General features: G+C 52.4%; 1 protein-coding gene across 2 annotated transcripts; it reads left to right on the top strand.

The window, feature by feature from the left end:
- The first annotated feature begins 6,753 nt into the window (after positions 1-6,753).
- Positions 6,754-14,760, top strand: UPK3A (uroplakin 3A). Of its 2 annotated transcripts, XM_029206348.1 has the most exons (6): positions 6,754-6,833; positions 7,796-7,951; positions 8,827-9,106; positions 10,636-10,718; positions 12,611-12,743; positions 14,420-14,760. In XM_029206348.1, exons 1-6 carry the CDS (start codon positions 6,782-6,784, stop codon positions 14,577-14,579), a joined length of 864 nt encoding a protein of 287 aa, XP_029062181.1. In that variant the 5' UTR covers positions 6,754-6,781; the 3' UTR covers positions 14,580-14,760. The 2 variants fall into 2 exon arrangements, with proteins under 2 accessions (XP_029062181.1, XP_029062182.1); XM_029206349.1 differs by lacking the exons at positions 8,827-9,106; positions 10,636-10,718 and having other exon boundaries at positions 6,782-6,833; positions 14,420-14,742.
- The last annotated feature ends 5,445 nt before the right edge of the window (positions 14,761-20,205 follow it).

A 20,205-nucleotide genomic window follows, 5' to 3' on the forward strand; every position in this document is an offset into this window, starting at 1 on the left:
CAATGCAGCCAAATAAATCAATTAATTAAAAAATATATATATAAATAAAGATTCTTTCACTTATTCATTCATCAAACACTGCTGGGCATGTGCCCTGTGCAGGGCATGGGAGTCACTGTAACAAAGAAGATCCTATCACAGCATGGGATGGGCTCTTACTCTGGGGTTTGAGGAAGCAAGACACATCGCCAGCATGATGTCATCATAGTAGCCATGGCATGTGTGGAGAGCCATGCAAGGAAGCCTTCCTGGAGGAAGAGGGATTTAGGCCGGGCCTTGGAGGACAGGTGGCTTCCATGGAAGAGTGTGGAGCACAGGCACTCCAAGCAGTGGGCACAACATGTGCAAAAAGGCCTTGGGCAGCTGTCTGAGGGCAGCAGTCAAAATCAGTCTTGAGAGAACATCAGTTGCTGATATCAAAGCTGGGGGCGCTGCAAAAGGCCGCATCTGTGGCGCAACAGAGGGCAAGAGAGAGCGTGGTGAGCTCGGGGACCTGCCAATGTTCAGGGGGGCTAGTGCCCCGAGTTGGGGGAGAGAGGGAAGGCAGAGAGGTTAGCGGGAGCTAACCAGCCATGTGAGGCCTTGGATGCCGGGGTAAGAAGCTTGGACTTTATCCTGAGGATGGTCAGGGCCCCTGAAGGGTTTTACATGAGGAAGTGACACCCAGATTTGCATTTTAGAAATGCCACTCTGGTTTCTGGGGGAAAGGAGACCAAGGAAGAGGCAGGTCTGTGCAGTGGTTAGGGCATGGATGATGGGGTCCCATGACATGGGTTTCAAATCCTCTCCCTACTTCCTACCTGGGGGACACTGGGCATATCTGTCTGTCCTGTATAACAGCGTCAGGCACTGTGCTGGGGTTAAAGACAAGGTTCCTGCCTCCACAGAGCTTACAGTCTAACAGGCTCAACCTCTTTGAGCCTCAGTTTCCTCATCTGTAAAATGGAGGTAAGAATCGTGCCTGCCTCTCAGACTGGATGTGATAAATGAGTTAACGTGTGTAAAACACTTAGCATAGTCCTCGACACATAAGGGCAATTGTTGTTATCATGTTATTCGTCCAGGCAGGAAGGCATAGACAGGGCCAAATATGTGTGTCATGGGTGAATGCTGGAGTCCCAACCCCCAGTACTTCAGAATGTGACTGTATTTGGAGACAGGGTCTTTAAAGAGGTGATAAGGTGAAATGAGGTCATTAGGATGGTCCCTAATCCATACGACAGGCATCCTTATAAGAAGAGGCGATTAGGACACAGAAACACAGAGGGAGACCATCTGAGGACACAGGGAGAAGGCGGCCACCTGCAAGCCAAGGAGAGAGGCTCAGAAGCAGCCAGATCTGCTGACACCTTGACCTCAGACTTCTAGGCTCCAGAATCGTGAGAAACTAAGTTTCTGTTGTTTAAGCCCCGCCTCATCCCCGCCAGTCTGTGGTATTTGTTACAGCAGCCCTAGCAAAGTAATAGCATGTGCCTGGCAGCCGGGGCAGGACCAGAAAGGAACAGATGGATCTGAGTCACTTGGGAGACTATGTGGCCAGCACATAGTAGGCGTTCAATAAATACCTGCAGAGTAAGGTTGGATTCTACCTGAGCGGGCACTGAAAGGAAGGCCTCTGATGGCCTGGAGAAGGAGGGTGAGGGTCTGGAGGCTCTAACTCCCCACACTGCCCAGCACCCCAGTCATGTTCACCCCACGACCGCACTTCACGCCTCTGCTCTGCCAGAGGGCACCTTGAGTACCCCCAGTTCACTGAGAAAGAAATTAAGGCTTTGGAGAAAGAACCAGAGCCAAGGCCCTGCTGGGGCTGTTCTGCAGGATGTGGGGGGGGCGCGGCGAGAAGAGGCTGGGGAACGTGGAGAGAGGTGAGGGCTGCTGAGAACAACCTGGAGCCAGCGGTGGATGGGTGAGCTCCTGGGGGCTGCGGTTTCTTTGTTCACATTTTATGTCGTTTCATTTTGTTTGAAAGTGACTTAATGTCACCACAGCTAAAAGCTTGGCTTCCAGGACATCTCAGATGTGGCCGAGACTAAGACCAAGTTATCGTTGGGGTGACATCGAAAGAGAAGAGCTGTGGAAACCAGCTCAGGTCTCTCTGGCCTCTCTGGCCCTTGGAGAAACATTTCTGGGTCAAGAATTTCCAACCTATAAACTCTCCATGTTTCAAATTCAAAGGAGGTCTGTGCAGGGCTGGGTTTGTATAACCTTTCCCATTACAGAACTTCCTGCTCTGTGGCCTCCTAGCAAGCACGTAGTCCAGGCCAGGGTTCAGAAAGATGGTCCGATGGATTGAAATACACAAACAGATTTAAAGTCAGATGGAACTGACATAGTGCTGTAGTTGATTATACTTCAAAAACAAACAAACTCATAGAAAAAGAGATCAGGTGTGTAGTTACCAGAGGTGGGGAGTGGGGCTAGGAGGAACTGGATGAACTCGGTCAAAAGCTACACACTTCCAGTTATAAGTTACATAAGTACTAGGGTTGTAATGTACAACATGATAAATATAATGAACACTGCTGTATGTTACATATGAAAGTTGTTAAGAGAATAAATCCTAAGAGTTCTCATCACATATATATGGAATCTAAAAAAAAAAAAGGTCTGAAGTACCTAGGGGCAGGACAGGAATAAAGACACAGACGCAGAGAATGGACTTGAGGACACGGGGAGGGGGAAGGGGAAGCTGGGACGAAGTGAGAGAGTAGCATTGACGCTTATACACTACCAGATGTAAAATAGATAGCTAGTGGGGAGGGTGGGAGGGAGACGCAAGAGGGAGGGGACATGAGGGAGGGGATATAGCTGATTCACTTTGTTATACAGCAGAAACTAACAAAGCATTGTAAAGCAATTAGACTCCAATAAAGATGTTAAAAAGAAAATTGTTTTCCTAATTCTTTAATTTTGTGTCTCTGTGAGATGATGGACGTTCACTAAATTTATTGTGATAATCATTTTATGATGTACGTAAGTCAAATCATTATGCTGTACACCTTAAACTTATACAGGGCTTTATGCCAATTATATCTCAATAAAACTGGAAGTAAAATATTAAGTCAGACGGAAGACTCAGGGCCCTGGAATGGGCCTGATCAAAAAAAGGAAATTTTTAAAAAATTGGTATTTGCAAAACAAATTTTTGGAATGTCCACATGGGACGTTTGGGCTGAAGCGGGAGGACGCATTGGCAGGTGTCAGGGCCTCTTTGTCACCCCAGTTTCCCTCCACTGATGCCAGTATGAGTATCACCCAGGAAAATGACTCGTATCTCCTGCACTTTTCCCTTCTTCAGAATCTGCAAACAAAAGCCAGTACTTTGAAGTGGAAACTTGTTTATAAATCCAAAACTTTTTTTTGCAGAATGTTTCTGGGCCTCAGTAGATTATTATTTTAACTTTTTCCCCCAAATATTTTCTCCATATTTGGGCAAGAGGCTAAGGATTTTTGTTTGTCTTTTCATAAGAAACTGCAGCGTCTTGGAGAAGACAGTGAGACCCTGCCTGCGCTCTCTCGTGGGGGATTCTGGGCTGAGCCTCCAAGATCAGCTCTGCTGGCCTCTGACAAACTCTGGTTCACACACACACAGTCGCTGGACAAGAAATGTCAGTCCATAAAAATTCCTGGAGGAAAACCCCACCCCTTGCTCAAGAGTTCCTTATCTCGGGGCATTTTCTGTTCCCCGGAGATAAGGATCTGTTCTTCTACTCTTGGCAGGTCAGAGCTGAGAGGCCATCAACCCCCCACCCCATTTTACAGAGGGGAAACTGAGGCCCTGGGAGGGGATCAGTGCGTTTGTGGCTGAGCATAGAATCTTTTTCTCCCAACGTTTTTACTTTGAAAAATGTCAAATCTATAGGAACGTTTCAAGAAGAGCACAGTGAACATCCATACTTACCAATTGTTAACATTATGCTACATTTGCTTTGTCTCTTATTTTCTCCCTGTTTCTCTCCTTAAATACGTGTGTGAGTTTCAGATATCACGACCGACGCCTCACCCACAATAGTCCAGCATGCATCTCCCTCTACAGAACCACAATAAGGTGGTCACACTCAGGAAGTTTAGTGTCTAATCAATATCATTATCCAATACACATTCTGTAATTCAAATTTCTCTCTTTGTCATGCTAACTACCACAGTGTTCATTAGAGATTCTTTGTTTTTACCCAAGAATTCATCAAGGGTCACTCAGTGCCTTTATACAATAGTTGTTATGTCTCCTTCAGTCTACAGCAATTCTCAGCCTTTTGTTTTGTTGTTTTGTTTTTGCTTTTGCCTTTTATGACAGTAACATTTTAAGAGCATCCAGGCCAGTTAGTTTGCAGAAGATCCCTTGGTTTGAATGTGTCTGATTGTTTGCTGTTGATTAGATTCCAGTTAGACTTTTTGGCCAGGAAATCCATAGATGATGCTGAGCCCTTCCCAGAGCCATGATGCCGGGAAGCACGTGAGGTCTGTCCGTCCCATTATTGGTGACATCAGATTTGACTGTTTCAGTAAGTTGGTGTCTATACATTTCTGTGTATCTTTTTCCCTAAAAATATTTGACCCTATGATTTTAACGTCTTCTGAGATGATTCCTTCTCGAATCAGTTATTACCAGGCTGGTTGTAAAATAGTGATTTTTGGTTTTGTCATTCTCTCTACATTTATTAGTTGGTGTCTCAAATTTCTGTGTATCTTGTTCTCTAAAAATATTTGACCCTATGATTTTAACATCTTCTGAGGTGATTCCTTCTCGAATCAGTTATTACCAGGCTGGTTGTAAAATAGTGATTTTTGGTTTTGTCATTCTCTCTACATTTATTCGTTGGTGTTCTTCTTTAAAGAAGAATTTTCCCTTCTCGTATGAAATGTTTTTTAAAATATCAGTATTGGGACTTCCCTGGGGATCCAGTGGCTAAGATGCTGTGCTTTCCATGCTGGGGGTCTGGGTTCGACCCCTGGTCAGGGAACTAGATCCCACATGCATGCCGCAACTAAGAGCCCACATGCCACAACGAAGATCGAAGACCCCACGTGTTGCAACTAAGACCTGGCTCAGCCAAATAAATAAATATTTTTTCAAAGTATCAGTATTGACTCATGGATTTGAATTTTATCCAATGGGCTAAATATGTTACTTTGGTTATTTATTTTGTGCTCAAATTTTCCCCAATCTGACCATTGGGAGCCCTTTCAAGCCCGTTCTGTGCCATCGTTATTCAAGAGCTTCTTTACTTTCTAAGCTCCTCTGGACTTTCCCTGCCCCAGCCCTGAAGTCGCCATCTCTCCAGGGGCCCTGGTGCGGTTTGCTGGCGGATGAGGTTTCGGGTCCAAGAGTGCTAAGTGAGCTCCTTGCAATAGGCTGTCATCCCCTCTATATCCTCTCAATAGACAGAGCTTGGGAGTCATTTTGTTACTTTTTCATAATAATATTGCTAATTGAAAATACTCCCCCTTCCCCCACTCCAAATCCCCTTCATCCTATGGCGGGAAGCTGGGTCCTGACAGCACCAGTCCTAAGATGCCCCAAAGTTGCTTCCCAGCTGCTCTGTCTCCCACCGTCACCACTGCCTCACCAGTGAGGACAAGGGTCTCTTTGTCCTTAGAAGATTCTCCACCAAGGGAGCACAGGCAGGCAAGCCTGTTCCAGAGTCCCTCAGGTACAGTCCTTTTCTTCAAGTGATTATACCAGCAATGTCATACACAGATTCACTAGTTACTGTTGGGCTCCAGTTTAAAATTTTCCCATCCTTTTACTTTTTTTTTTTTGTTTTTTGGGGTTTTTTTTGTTTTGTTTTGTTTTGTTTGTGGTATGCGGGCCTCTCACCGTCGTGGCCCCTCCCGCTGGGGAGCACAGGCTCCAGACGCGCAGGCTCAGCGGCCATGGCCCACGGGCCCAGCCGCTCTGCGGCATGCGGGATCCTCCCGGACCGGGGCACGAACCCGCGTCCCCTACATCGGCAGGCGGACTCTCAACCACTGCGCCACCAGGGAAGCCCCTCCCATCCTTTTACTTTTATTTTTAAAATGTAAAATCTAAGGTGTACTGGGAGATGTGCACGCTTCCTGATGCTGGAGGGAACCATCTGGTCCAGGTGAAGACCCCAACACTATTCTCAAAAGCTCCCCCAGGAAGCACGCCTTGAAAAGCTGATCCACCCCTTTTGAAACAGCCTTGGGCTGGGGGCAGCACTCCAGCGCTCCACCAGCCCCGGAGCCCACCTGCAGCCTTGGCGAGTCCCTGGCCTCCCGGGGCCTTGGCCTTGCGCCTGTGAACTGAAGGGCCACACCAGAGGTCTTCAGACAGCTCACAGACCCAGGACTTCCAGGTTTTCCATGACACCACTTTCACCCGTTAACCCGTTTCATCTTCACAAGAGCCCAGTGAGTGGCACGTAGTAGGGTTTCCATAAATAGAATTCCATAAAGGAATCAGCGTCCTCACTTTACAGTGTGGAAACTCAGGCTCAAAGAGGGCGTGGTTTGCCCCCAAGGTCTCATTAGGCGAGAGACACCCTGAAAGCGTCGCTCCAGCCTCGGCACACAGTAGGAGCTTCGGTCAGGCGACGGGGAAGGTCCGGCGGGGATGGATTTGTGCCCTGAGCACCTCGCGGTCCGGGGGAGCCCGGGGCGGGGTTTATGCAAATATCCCGCGAGGAGGCGGAAGATTGGCTGGCTGCGGCGGGGGCGGGGCGTGCCGGGGGCCCAGGGCGGACAGGTGCGCGGCGGGAGAGGCGCGGTGCACGCTCGCCCCCTGGACCTCCCGCCCTGTCGCAGCTTCTCTCAGGCTATGCCTCCGCTCTGGGTCCTGCTGGCCCTCGGCTGCCTGCGACTTGGCTCAGGTAAACAGCGGATGAGAGGAGGGGGCTGTGCCCGGGGAGGGCGGGCAGCTGTGTCCCGGCGCGTGTCCTGCACCCTGATCCTCCTGAAGGGTCCCCAGAGGAGCCTGGATGGAAAGTGGCATTAGGAATGGGAACTTATTCCCTCCAGGAATGGGCACAGATGCCTGCCCTGTGCAGGCTCTGGGGACCCAGATATTAATAATAATAGCCAATGTTGATTAATAAGCTTCTTCTGATGGGGATTCGAGGGCTCTGTGTTGGGTGATGCAAGAGAAACACAGGGGACTGTGGGAGAGCAGAGAAGGGACTGGACTAGACTCATGGTGATGCTTGGACTCGGGACACGGAGGGATATTTCATGTGAAGGGGCAGCATGGGCAAGTTCAGGGAGGAGAGGGGTGGCATTGTCTATCCTGGGAACCTCCCACGCATTGTCCATCGGTATGACCGGAGCATGAGGTCAGGGGGTGTGCATGGAGGGGAGGCTGGAGACCTACGGGGCAAGGCCCAGAGCTTCAGGACCTCACTGCCCCTCCAGAGAGGCTGGACCGTGTTGGAGGGCAGTGGGGAACCAGGAAGGGGCCCAGCAGGAGAGGGATGCAGTCAGATTTGCACGATAGAGCGCAGAGGATCGGGGAGGGCTGTTTCCTAGGGTCCAGGTGAAGAGGGTGGACTCAGACCGGGATGACGGGGTGGAGAGATGCATAGGAGGAGCAATGGGGTTCTTGGTGACTGAATGTCTGTTGGGGGGAGCGAGAGAGAAGTAGTTCAGCTGGATTTCCTGGTTCTAGTCAGGATGGCTGGGTGGGGACGGGGATGCTGCCCGTGTCTGCAGGGGTGTGTGTGTGTGTGTGTGTGTGTGTGTGTGTGTGTGTGTGTGCGTGCGCGCGCGCGCGCAGAGCATGCCCATGGGTGTGGACAGTTCTGCTGGGGGTCAGCTCCTGGCCTCATTGCTCCTCCAGGTGTGAACCTCCAGCCCCAGCTGGCTAGTGTGACCTTCGCCACCAGCAACCCCACACTCACCACCGTGGCCTTGGAAAAGCCTCTCTGCATGTTTGACAGCCCGGTGGCCCTCCATGGCACCTACGAGGTGTACCTCTATGTCCTGGTCGACTCGGGTAAGGGTCCTGCTTCCTCTGGGCTGCTCTGAAAGGGGCTTTGAGCTGTCTGCAGGCAGGAGGGAAGGAGACGGGTAGAGGGGTGCTCCAGCCCTGCAGTTAAACCACCCATGCACCTCACTGACATGCACTGGTACCCGCTGTGTGCCAGCCCTGGGCTGGGTGATTGCGGTCCCAGGCGTGCATCTGCCCTGGAGGGACACCCAGCCTAGCGGGGGGAATGATAACAGCGTCCAGCGCTGAGGACTTACGTTGTGCTTCCTGCTTCGCACACCTTAGAGCTGATAGTTGCAACCTGCCTGCAAGGTTAACTGTTAGGATGCTCACCACAGGGGCAAATAACCGGGGCTCAGAGAGGCTGAGCAACTCATGGGAGCTCCCGGAGCTGGAGAGCAAATCAGATTCTCTGGTCCTCAAGCTCAAGTCCTGCCCAAGGCTTCCCGCGGTAGTTCAAGATCGGTGTTTGGGACGGAAGCCATGCATTCGGGCTTGCTGGCTCTGGGCCAGCCCCGACCTGTCCACTGGCAGCAACCCTGGGATCTGAGAGTGGGGACCTGACGACGACCTCTTACGTTTCTAGCCAGCAGCCATTTACAGCAGCTCCTGTGGGGTCATCATTTTATTCTTTTAGCAAAAGACTGCCTACCTGCACCCAATCCCAATGAGCAGGCACTGCGAGGTATTTTCCTCTCATCTCACAGAGGGTCCAGAGAGGTAAAGTGAGTGGTCCAAGATCACCCAGCAAGTAAGGAAGAGACCCCAGGGCCCAGTGCAGCACTGGCGCAGAGAGGATGCTTAGGGACATTTGTTGAATGACTGAGTGAGTGACTAAGCTGGGGGGGCCAGGAACCTCACTCCCGGCACTGCCTCTACAGCCAGCTTCAGGAACGCCTCTGTGCAGGACAGCACCAAGGCCCCGCTCAGCTCGACGTTCCAGCAAACAGAGGGAGGGAGGACAGGCCCCTACAAGGCGGCGGCCTTTGACCTGACCCCCTGCAGTGACCTGCCCAGCTTGGATGCTGTCAGGGATGTGTCCCGGGCCTCGGAGATCCTGAACGCATACCTGGTCAGGGTGGGCACCAATGGGACCTGCCTGTCTGACCCCAACTTCTGGGGCCTCTGCAACCCACCCCTGTCAGCAGCCACGGAATACAGGTGGGTGTGAATGGCTGCGAGAGAGGGGCAGGTGTGCCCCAGCCCCGAGGTGGGGCGACCTAGAACCGGTGAAGTGTGAGAAGCCACATTTCTCCTGGCCTACCACATGCCCGGACCGTCCCGGGTGCCATAAAGGATTCCTGGCTTCCTGGGCTCGTGACCGTGCACAGGGTCCTGCACTCAGAAGGACCCCCTCTTGGCTTAATGCTCTGCCACTGCCATCTTGAAATTCTTAACTTTTAAACTAGGGGCCGCATTTTCCTTAAACACTGGGCCCTACAAGTTATGCACCTGGTCCTGGCCCATCACCCATGTGGCAGTTCGTTTGACAGGGAAGGAGCTGTGGTCCAGAGAGGGAAGGGGGTCACCCCGAGAAAGGCTGGGGCTCAGTGCAAAGACTTCTCCCGCCTCCCTGCAGCGCGCCCTTTCGTGGCCCACCCATGAAAGGGTGCGCTTGCAGGGAGCGCACAGCGGCTCATTTTCACACGTATTTCCTGAGCATCTTCTCTGTGCCGAGCTGGGGGCTCAGCCGTGACCCAGGGCCAGGCGTCTTACCCAGTGCCAAGCCTTGATTACACTCACCCCTGTTACCATGGAGATGCCTAGGTTGGGGTCTCTGTACCCTCTAGGCCACATCTGGGGCCCAGGCCATCCCTTACCTCCATCCTCTCACAGGGCTCAGCCCTCCTCTGGCCTTGGCCACGGGGCAGGACCTGAGTCCTGGCTGTCCTCTCCCCCACCCTCAACCCTTACTTCTGACCTTGGTCTTAACGTGGGAAAACTTCTCCCTCCTACTTGAGCCCACCCTACCTAGGGGACACAGGGCACACATCCCAGCCTCTGGAATTCTCATCTTCAAACCTAGAGAAGCAGGGATTAAGCAAAACACTGGATGCTACAAAGATTTTAAGGGTCTTCATTTTTTTTTAAGTGTCAGGCTAGAGGCTGTTGATTTCTTTGATCTCAGAACATCCATCATTTTTAACTAAGGGTGAAGAAGACCTAAAGTAGGCCATGGGTATTCTGTACTGTGTCACCTGATCTTCCATTATGTTTTGTAACACTTGATTGGGATTTTCTGCTTATAAAGTTAGCCTTTATCACAGGGCATGGGGGTTGCACATGAATATTATTCCTTTTTTTTTTTTTTTAAGTCGCTTTTGTGAGACCAAGGACCAGGCTGGGAATAGAGGAAGGCAAAAATGCAAGAAGGACAGATGGGTCAATACTCAGCAAATCTGCTATGTGCACAATATATACGGCAGAGAAACAGAGGGGCTCCCGGAGAGAGAGCCTAGGCTCCGACGGCTTCGTGGATGAGGTGGCATCTGAGCTGTGGAAACACGTGGGCAAAGGTGCTGCCAATGCAAAGTCCAGCAGCATCCTGTTGCCAGAGCCCCCCACCGCCTCACTGGGGCCACCTAGATCTCCATCTCCTACGAGTCCCAGCTCTGCCCCGGTCCCTCCCCCTCCCTGTGGCAGAGGCTCACAGGATGGAGAGAAGTCATCCCTGCTCCATTTCCTTCCAGATTCAAGTACGTCCTGGTCAATATGTCCACAGGCTTGGTACAGGACCAGACCCTGTGGTCGGACCCCATCCGCACCAACCGACGTAAGTGGTGGAAGTGAGCTGGGAGTGGTCCTCAAGGGAACCCAGGAAAGCACACTCATGCTGTCACTTGAAAAAGTCTCCCCAGATACAGGCAGGTTATTGCGTTATGAGGAAAATGCATCTTAAAATAGTTTAACCCAAGACTGCATCCTCCCTCCCTCCCTCCCTCCCTCCCTCAAGGACCAGGTGCCATGACAGAGGAAGGTTGAGGATTTGCAGGTGTTTGGGCTGGCCGGCTGGATGGGTGTAACTGAAGACAGAGTCAGCCGGCATTTCCAGCCCTGATGGTGCATTTGCCTCCAAAGGGCTCAGCGTTTATCCTGCATTTAGACCCTAACGAGCCCCCTTGTTGAGCCCTCACAAGGACAGCATCATTATTCTGTAAGGTGGTTCCAGAGGCATCTTAGCCACAGGGGCATGAGCCCTGGAGGCAGCAGGAGTGCCATTCTCCTATGGTTTTTCAGAAATGGGGGGTCTTGCAGGCCCAGGCATCTGCCGTTGGTCCTGCCCTGTTCCCCTTCAAGCCTCCATCTGAGTTCTCAACACAGATCCCAGGCTTATACACACCTAATCATGTCTGCTGAACCTTAGGGGCGGCAGAAGAGATTTCCTACGGTAATTTTGACGACCTGTGACCCTAACTTTAGAACTCCCTGGGAATTCCCTGGCAGTCCAGACTCTGCACTTTCACTTCAGCTGTCCTGGGTTCGATCCCTGGTCGGGGGGCTAAGAGCCCACAAGCTGCGGGGCACAGCCAAAAAAAAACAATTCCCCTGCCACCCATGGTAATCTTATGGGACAGTTAGGGCTCTGTGAGGTTGCCTGAGGTCACACGGCTAATGAAGGTGTAGCTGGGCAGGCATGCATGTGGCTGGAGGCTCCTTCCTACCCTCTGCTCACCCCTCCAATGGCACGCCCATGCTTTGTGGTCCCACTGAAACAGCACTGCCCTAGGACTGAGAGTCCCAAGTTCAAGCCCAGCGTCTGAGCCTCACTGCTGGGTGGGACCTCAGTTTTCCCATCTGAAAGGTGGGAAGAAGAATCCTTGCTCTGCTTCTTCAGCAGGGTTCCTTTGGGTAATCCAGATAAAAACGCCAGGCCCAGCTCTCTCGGGGCAGGGAGACAGACCTACAGGCTTGAGGCTGGAGTCTGAGTGCCCTTGAACAGGAACTCAATCTCCCTGAGCAGCAGGGAGCAATCTGCAGAATGGGGGTCTCACGGGATTTACAGGAGACACTGGATGAAAAGTGGCCACAGCTCACAGTGGGACCTGTAAATGGTTTGTCCACTTAGTTCCAAAAGGGTGACACTGGCCAGAGCAGAGGGAGGGCACAGTCCTCCTGACTCCGTTAGACTGGGGACCTTTGCTCCACCTTTATTTTGTTTATAATCTGTATCCCATCCGTCTCGGAAGACTTGAGTCAGTTCACAATTTAAAATTATGCAAAAAGACAGTTAAAAGAGGGTGAGAGGGCTTTCCTGGTGGCTCAGTGGCTGAGAGTCCGCCTGCCGGTGCAGGGGGCACGGGTTCGTGCCCCGGTCCGGGAAGATCCCACATGCCACGGAGCGGCTGGGCCAGTGAGCCATGGGCGCTGAGCCTGCGCGTCCAGAGCCTGTGCTCCGCAACGGGAGAGGCCACAACAGTGAGAGTCCCGCGTACCGCAAAAAAAAAAAAAAGAAAGAGGGTGACAGCAGACATGCAAGAGAAAGTTGGGGAGTGGGATGTGGTAGCAAGTCAGATAATTTCACCTGAAACCCAGGGAGAGGCACTGACCTGGGTCCTCGCTTCATCCCTGAGATTTTAGGCTTCCAGGGCAGGGGGCCCCCTGTGCGTCCCTGGGAGGAGGCTGGGGGGTGCAGCGTCTGGAGAGTAACCAGCCTGCATCCCACAGTCGCTCCGTACTCGGCGATCGACACGTGGCCGGGCCGGCGGAGCGGGGGCATGATTGTCATCGCGTCCATCCTGGGCTCCCTGCCCTTCTTCTTGCTTATTGGCTTTGCTGGCGCCATTGTCCTCAGCCTCGTGTGAGTACCCGCCAGTTGTGGGGAGGCGCGGACAGGGCTTGGGGACACACTCCACCGGGAGGGTCTTCTGAGGTGGGGAGAGCCCGGGAGCAAGAGAGCTGCCTTCCACTCTGGGTGGGGTGGGGTCTAGTGAGAGGGGAGCAGGGTCCTGAGGTGTCCAAGGTCAAGTCTTCAGCTGGGTAGGGGGTTGCTGAGCACTGGGGCTTTGTGGGCAGATCCTAACTCTTACACAGCTGTGCGTCTTGGGCAAGTATCTTATCCTTCTATGCCTCAGTTTCCTCTTCTGGAAAGTGGAGATTCTAATCAATATTATCTGTCTCATGGAGTTTCGAGGGTTAAGTAAAATATTCCCTATAGAGTCCTCAGGGCAGTACCCAGGTACTAAATGGGTATTAGCTTCTGTTGTCATTATAATTCACTCACTTGCAGTACAGATGGGGAAACTGAGGCCTGAGGGGGGAAGGGTGGCCCAGGGTCACACCCCCAGGTAAAACAGAGCTGGACCAGAGCTCCTGAGTCTCCTGACGCCACTACCAACTCTGATGTGCATCTATTTAGATCAGGACTGGAGGTGTCCCATGGGGTGTCTGGAGCAGCTAATGGGGCTGCCTGGTGGGAAGACAGGAATCCACTAATCCTGGGAGGATGGAGCAGGGGGTGAATCAAGGCAGCCGCAGGTGCAGCTGCCATGAGAATCCAGAAGAGGGCAGGGCAGATCCTACCTGGAGCATCAGGGTGGGCTTCCTGGAGGAAGGAGCAGCAGGAACAAATTTTTATCAGGACTGGGATGAATTGAAAACTCACATGCAGTGTGCATCTCAGCAAGAGAGGCAGGAGACCCAGGCGGCTTTAAAGATGGGGGGCGGGAGGGGGGGTTGCCTGTCCCAGCGCGGGTGGAGAGAGTGGATGGAAAAGCTCCTTGGAGTAGGTGAAATTACGTGGAAAGGTAGAGATTAGTCAGGCAGGAAAAGACGTGGGGTGGGTGAAGGATGGAGTAGGGAGCGGGCAGTGAACTTGGAAATCAAACTGCCCTCTGACATTTAAGTTAAAAACACAGATAATAGATGAGATTAGCCACCAAGAGACTGGTCTGTCTGGCCAGACCTGGGAGCAGTCGGGATGTGGTGATGTCCTTCCCTCCCTTTGGGCAGCACCCTGATCTGGCACCAAGGTCCTGTTATCTGACTTTAGCCTGGCTCTTCCATTCGTCCCTCCTACCATCCCCACCCCAGCTCCAGCTGCACACAACTTCCCACTCTTTCCCCGCTCCCTAGTCCTTCCTATCAAATGCCTGGAATACCTTTCTGTGCCTCCACTCTCCTCCTTTAAGGCCAGATTAACTGCCCCCTCCTCCAGGAAGCCCTCCAGTGGACTCGTCCACTCTGTCTGGTCATTGTGTGCTGTGGTCTGTCTCCCCATACAAACTTAGCTCTTTGGGGACATTTGTCCAGCTCACGGTAAGACCTGTAAATTGTTCACACAATTCCAAAAGAGTGACACTTTTCTTATCCCAGGGCCTGGCACACAGTAAGTGCTCTGGAAAGATTGGTCTATTGAATGAAGGCCTAAGGTGACCTCTGTGAAAGCAATGTCTAAGTAGAAAGGTCCCTGACCAGCTGAGGGGTTGGGGTTTGCTCTGCGCCCCTAACCCTGGCACTGTTCATCTCCTCCGTCAGGGACGTGGGCAGTGCTGACGGGGAAACAGCCCACGACTCCCAGATCACGCAGGAGGCCATCCCGAAGTCCCTGGGGACCTCGGAGCCCTCGTACACGTCTGTGAACCGGGGGCCGCCCCTGGACAGGGCCGAGGTGTATGCCAGCAAGCTCCAGGACTGAGCCCGGATGCCGCTTCTGGGCAGCCACAGTCTCCCCGAGGGGCTTGCTCAGGGGTCTGCAGGGGGCCGTGTTCACACCCTGACCCCAACCAAGGCGAACACAGGGCCTGTTGGTCCAACTGCAGGAAAGCACTTAATAAAATCTTCCCAAGATTTTGAGTTCAATAAAGACTTACAGAATGAATGAGTGAGATGCTGAATGAATGAATGAGTCGTCATTTTGAGGGTTTGCATTGTTTCTCTGGAGGGTGGGGGCAGGGGGCTAATTTTCAGTCAAAGCGAAGGTGGAGAGGGTAAGGAAATCAGGGCTGTTAGGGCACCGGGGTTGTCTGAGTCTCAGGCTCCTCCGGAAGATGGGAAATCAGCACCTCCCCTGAGGGCTTCGCGTGAGCTTCAGGGATTATTAGATGCCGTTTTGGGGTTTGCTGGCTGTGAGGTACCAGAAGCTGATCTGGGCCCAGGGTACGGCTCTGCTGGCAGCTCGTCCTGTGTCCCCCACCAACCCTGTATTCAGCTCTTTCTCTTTGGGGCTCAGTTTCCTCATCTGTAAAATGGGCTGATGTAAACAAACAGTTAATTTCAGGGCCATGCACTTCTGGGTCCCTTCATAGCTTTCTCTGAGGACCCCACCACAGGCAGACAAAAGAGGCTGCAGGACACAGGGAAGGGGCACCAAGTCCTCCTGGGGAGCAGACGGGCTCTCCCAGTCCTGGGTCTTTGAGTCTCTGCTCAGATAACTCAATTCTGTCTTCTGAGCCAGGTAGCAAGACTGCTTTCCTTTCTGGGATGTGCAAAGCAAGTCAGTCCCACTTCCCATCACTGAAAGAAGAGGTTTGTCAGGGTACTTCCCCAGCGGTCCAGTGGTTAAGACTCCGTGCGTCCAGTGCAGGGGGCGCAGGTTTGATCCCTGGCTGGGGAACTAAGATCCCACATGCCAAGCGGTGTGACCAAAACAAAAAAGAAGAGGTTTGTCAGAGCAGGGTTGGTTAAAGAAAGGACGCTACCTGACAGCAGGCTGATGGGGTGCTCTCAGGGCACCAGAGCACGGATGCTGAGACATGTCCAGATGCACCAGAGGGGGCCATAGCTGACAAGGCAGGAGGACTTTGGCCCCTTTGGAACGGCATTCAGGCCCCTTCTGTGCAGCACAGGGGAGGGGAGGATAAACCTTCATCTTTGGGCAGCATGGGGCTGGGGGGTGAGCTTGGATTCGAAGGCGGAAGCCAAGCCTTGGCCAGCTTCCAGCCAGTTCTATCCAGTCTGCAGAATAACCCAAGCTGGTGGGCGGGGGTGGGTGGGAGAGGCTGGGCTTGGCTCATGGATTCTGGGCTGGACTCAAGCTTCACAGAAACTTCTAATTATAAATACCCACAGAAGCAATTTTTCTAGCTCACTTCTCAGATTCTGAAGGATCCTCTCCTCCCATGACTGAGCTGGCAGGGCCTTCAGAGCTGAGCTTTCCACCTCCACACCGATGCTGCTTCACCTTCCCTCCCATCTCAATCATGGTTCATCAATGAGCTGATCACTGTAGACATGCTGTGTGACCTGGGGCAAGGAAGTACCCTCTCTGGGCTCCTCTGACCTCATCTGTGCAAAGAGAGTCAGAATGTTTGTGAAGGTTGCTCCAAAACAGGTGACTTTTTCTGAGATCTAATCAATCACGAGGTGATGTCATTCAGTTAAATCCAACCAAGCCCTGAGCTCCAGGCTTGGGAAAACTCAGAGCCACCCATCCGGTCAGAATAGAAATGCACAGAGGAATTGTCAAAGCAGAGCCCTGGACAGAGCATGGTCTGTCCTTCGACACACAGTTCAGTCCAGAAATGCTAGAAATGCTGTAAGAATCAGAGGTAGGATTCCCCTCCCCACCCAACCAGGGCTGGCATAGCCAGGAGGGCTTCCTGGAGGAGGAGGTGATTTTCTCAACTTTTCTCAACATATAACCCAGTGAGATTTTTTTTTTTTCTGGCAGCGTAATTCCCTTGGGGCCCATCCAAGTTGTTGCAGGTATCAACAGTGCATTCCTTTTTATTGCTGAGTAAGTGTCCCGTGATGTAAATGGACCACAGTTTGTGTATCTGTTCTCCCACTGAAGGACATTTGAGCTGTTTTCAGTTTTTAGCTGTTATGAATACAGCTGCTATGAACATGTATGTAAAGTTTTTACATGAACATAATTTTAATTTTTCTGGGGTGAATACCTGAGTGCTATTGCTGGGTTGCATGGGAAGTGCATGTTTCCTTTTTTTTTTTTTAATTTATTTTTGGCTGTGTTGGGTCTTTGTTGCTGCACGCAGGCTTTCTCCAGTTGCAGTGAGCGGGGGCTACTCTTCGTTGCGGTGCTTGGGCTTCTCATTGTGGTGGCTTCTCTTGTTGCAGAGCATGGGCTCTAGGTGCGTGGGCTTCAGTAGTGGTGGCTCGTGGGCTCTAGAGTGCAGGCTCAGTAGCTGTGGTGCACGGGCTTAGTTGCTCCTCCGCACGTGGGATCTTCCCGGACCAGGGCTCGAACCCGTGTCCCCTGCATTGGCAGGCAGATTCTTAACCACTGCGCCACCAGGGAAGTACAGCACTATTTTTTATTTTAGCCATTCTGATAGGTGTGTAGTGGTTGTATGCCTTCACATTCCCACACACAGTGTGAGAGTTCCAGTTCCTCCACATCTTCTGCAACACTTGATATGGTCAGGCTTTTAAATGCTGGCCATTCTGGTGGTGTGTAGTGGTTTTGATTTGCATTTCCCCATAATAATGTTGAACACCTTTTCAGGTCCTTATTTGCCGTTCATATATTTTCCTTGATGAAACGTGTTCAAAGCTTTTGCTCAGTTTTTAAAAACTGGGTTGTTCGTTTATTATTGAGTCATGCGTTCTTAGTATATTTTAGATTGGGTCCTTAGTCAGATACGTGTTTTGCAAATTGCTCCCATCCTGTGTTTTGCCCTTTTATTTTCATAGTGGTGTCTGTCCCTGACCCAGCTTCCCTTTTCTTTATAGCCTCCCCACGCCCTGACACGTGTTTTTTTCTTTATAAATTTTAATAATGGTTATGTTTTTTAAAATTAATTAATTAATTTTTGGCTGCATTAGATCTTCATTGCTGTGTGTGGGCTTTCTCTAGTTGTGGTGAGCGGGAGCTACTTTTCCTTGCAGTGCGTGGGCTGCTCATTGCAGTGGCTTCTCTTGCTGCAGAGCATGGGCCTAGGCATGTGACATGTGTTTATTGCCCATTTCCCTTCTACACCGTCAGCTCCATGAGGGCAGGGGCTATTTTCCTGCTGTGTCCTCAGCTCCTAGGAGGTATTCATGCTGGTCCCCCTAGCCTTATCATGGCTGCTGGGGAGCAGGGGCCTGGATTGGTGAGCCGAGACCTCAGAGTGGCTTGTTGCAAACTTCCAGGCCAGGGGTGAGGAGGCCTGAACTGGGACCTGGGTGTGGGCAGACGGAACAGCAGAGAAGGAGGGCCAGAGAGGCTTCTCCAAGCTTCCCTCCTCCCTTCTCCTGCCAGCAAAGCCGTCCTGCTAGCTACACATGCCCCACCGGCTGCCCAGCACTGGCATCACAGTCCTACCTGCCAGCCTGCCCAGACATAGGTACAGCACCAGGAGTTTCTACAGGAAATTGATGTGGGGGAAGGTAGGGGAATTCCCTGGCGGTCCAGTGGTTAGAACTCCGTGCTTTTGCTGCCGGGAACTAAAATCCCACAAGCCATACAGGGCGTAGTGTGTGTTATCTATGTTATCTACGTAGGGTGTGGTCCAGAGGTATGCATACCTCAGGCCTTTACACCCGTGCAGGGCATCTTTGTGTTATGATGTGGGTCTTTCCGTGGCAACAGAACAACAACTTCCTTTCTAGGATGGAAGGATTGTCAGCTCATCCCTGATGTCTTTTCCCTCTTCCGGGGCCCCGCCTGTGACTCTGTCCCTTTTCTCCATTCTGCCAACACCATGCCCTTTCTGTAGCCAGGGATGTCCTGCAGCGGTTCCCAGCAGTTGCCTACCCTCCAGCTTGGCCTGGTTACTGTAAGTCTTCAGTGTCTGTTTTTCAGTCTGTTAAAGGGAAATAATAATACCTACCGCATAGGACGACTGATGGTGCGGTAAGATGCATATGGAGAGTTAAGCACGTGGCACGTGGTAGGTGCTCAATAAACAGTAGTGTAAACACGCACACAAAAGCATGTCCGCGAGAGCAACTTCTGCACAGAAGTGAGTGGGGTCTGTCCAGGGAACAGAGCCTTGTGGGTTCACGCATACACATATTCACTCCTGGGTTCAGTACACGCTGAATGAGACGTGCTCACACCCGTGGGTGGAGGCTGGGATGCGGACTCCTATACCCTGCAGCGCCCACACCATGTGACATACATCCGCACCCCAGCACCATGCCGGCTCTGTGTCTACCTGCCCCGCCACTGCCTTATCTGCTCTGAGAGTGTGCAACGTGGCCAGGTGGCAGTGCCTCCCAGTAATTTTCCACAGCTTGAGAGAAGCTGTGTCTCTCTTGGATATGGGGGAGGGGAGGGGAAGGCATTGTTCCCAAGGTGTCCCTTCTGCTGGCTTTGTCCTTGTAAGGCTGCCTAGCTGAGCTTTTGGGTGGAAGGGCTGAGACTTCCAGCCTGCACCTCGCCTGGAGCTGAAATGATTACTCTAGCTCCAACGTCCTGGCACACCCTGCCCGGGGCCCCTGCTGTGCCTTGGGTCTGACCTCTGACAGCACCGAGCCCACAGGGTTCTGTTTATCAAGGTCCACGCTGGGGCCTGGGGGCCTTGAGGGCAGGGGCTGTCTCCTACAGATCCAGGTGTAAGCAGATAGGTTAGGGGGTCCCCAGAGAAAGAGAACCAGGCATGTCTTTTTTTTTTTTTTTTTTTTTCCGGTATGCGGGCCTCTCACTGTTGTGGCCTCTCCCGTTGCGGAGCACAGGCTCCGGACGCGCAGGCTCAGCGGCCACGGCTCATGGGCCCAGCCGCTCCGTGGCATGTGGGATCTTCCCGGACCGGGGCACGAACCCGTGTCCCCTGCATCGGCAGGCGGACTCTCAACCACTGCGCCACCAGGGAAGCCCTAGTTGTGTCTTTTGGCTCCACGTTCACCAAGAGGTGAACCTGGTTTTCGGGTAACACAGGTGCCCAGCACTCAGCACAGGTGCTCAGGAAGTGAATTGCACTGTGTTCCGACCCTGGGTACAGGGCATTAGGAGCTGCAGGCAGTGGTGGCTAAATGTGCCTCAGCTTCCCCATCTGGAATGATAACGATGGCGACTTCCTCACCTTGTTCCAAGAACTAAAGGAACACAGGTAAGTGCCTGGCACCACATAGGAAGCCCACCTCTGCTCCTCCTTCACTCCTGACTCACTGGCCCCCACGGTGTTCGGGGCTCTGGGGCCCCAAAAGTTCACAGGCTTTTGAAACTTACAAGCACGACTTCCCTCACGAATGGGAGGCTCCCTGTAGGCTGGGGGTGGGGTGGGGTTTGTTAGCCAACTTTAAAACCCGCGGGGGGGGGGGGGGGGGGGAGGGGGGGTGCTGAGGAGAGAGGAAATAGCCATTAACTCTGGCTTGCTTGGGCAAGGCAGGGCAGGGAGGGCGGACTCAGGAAGGACGGGACGGCTGGCTAGAGGAAG

Source organism: Monodon monoceros, unplaced genomic scaffold (genome assembly GCF_005190385.1).
Source record: "Monodon monoceros isolate NGI ecotype Baffin Bay Population unplaced genomic scaffold, NGI_Narwhal_1 Super_Scaffold_6, whole genome shotgun sequence".
Taxonomy (NCBI): Eukaryota; Metazoa; Chordata; class Mammalia; order Artiodactyla; family Monodontidae; genus Monodon; species Monodon monoceros.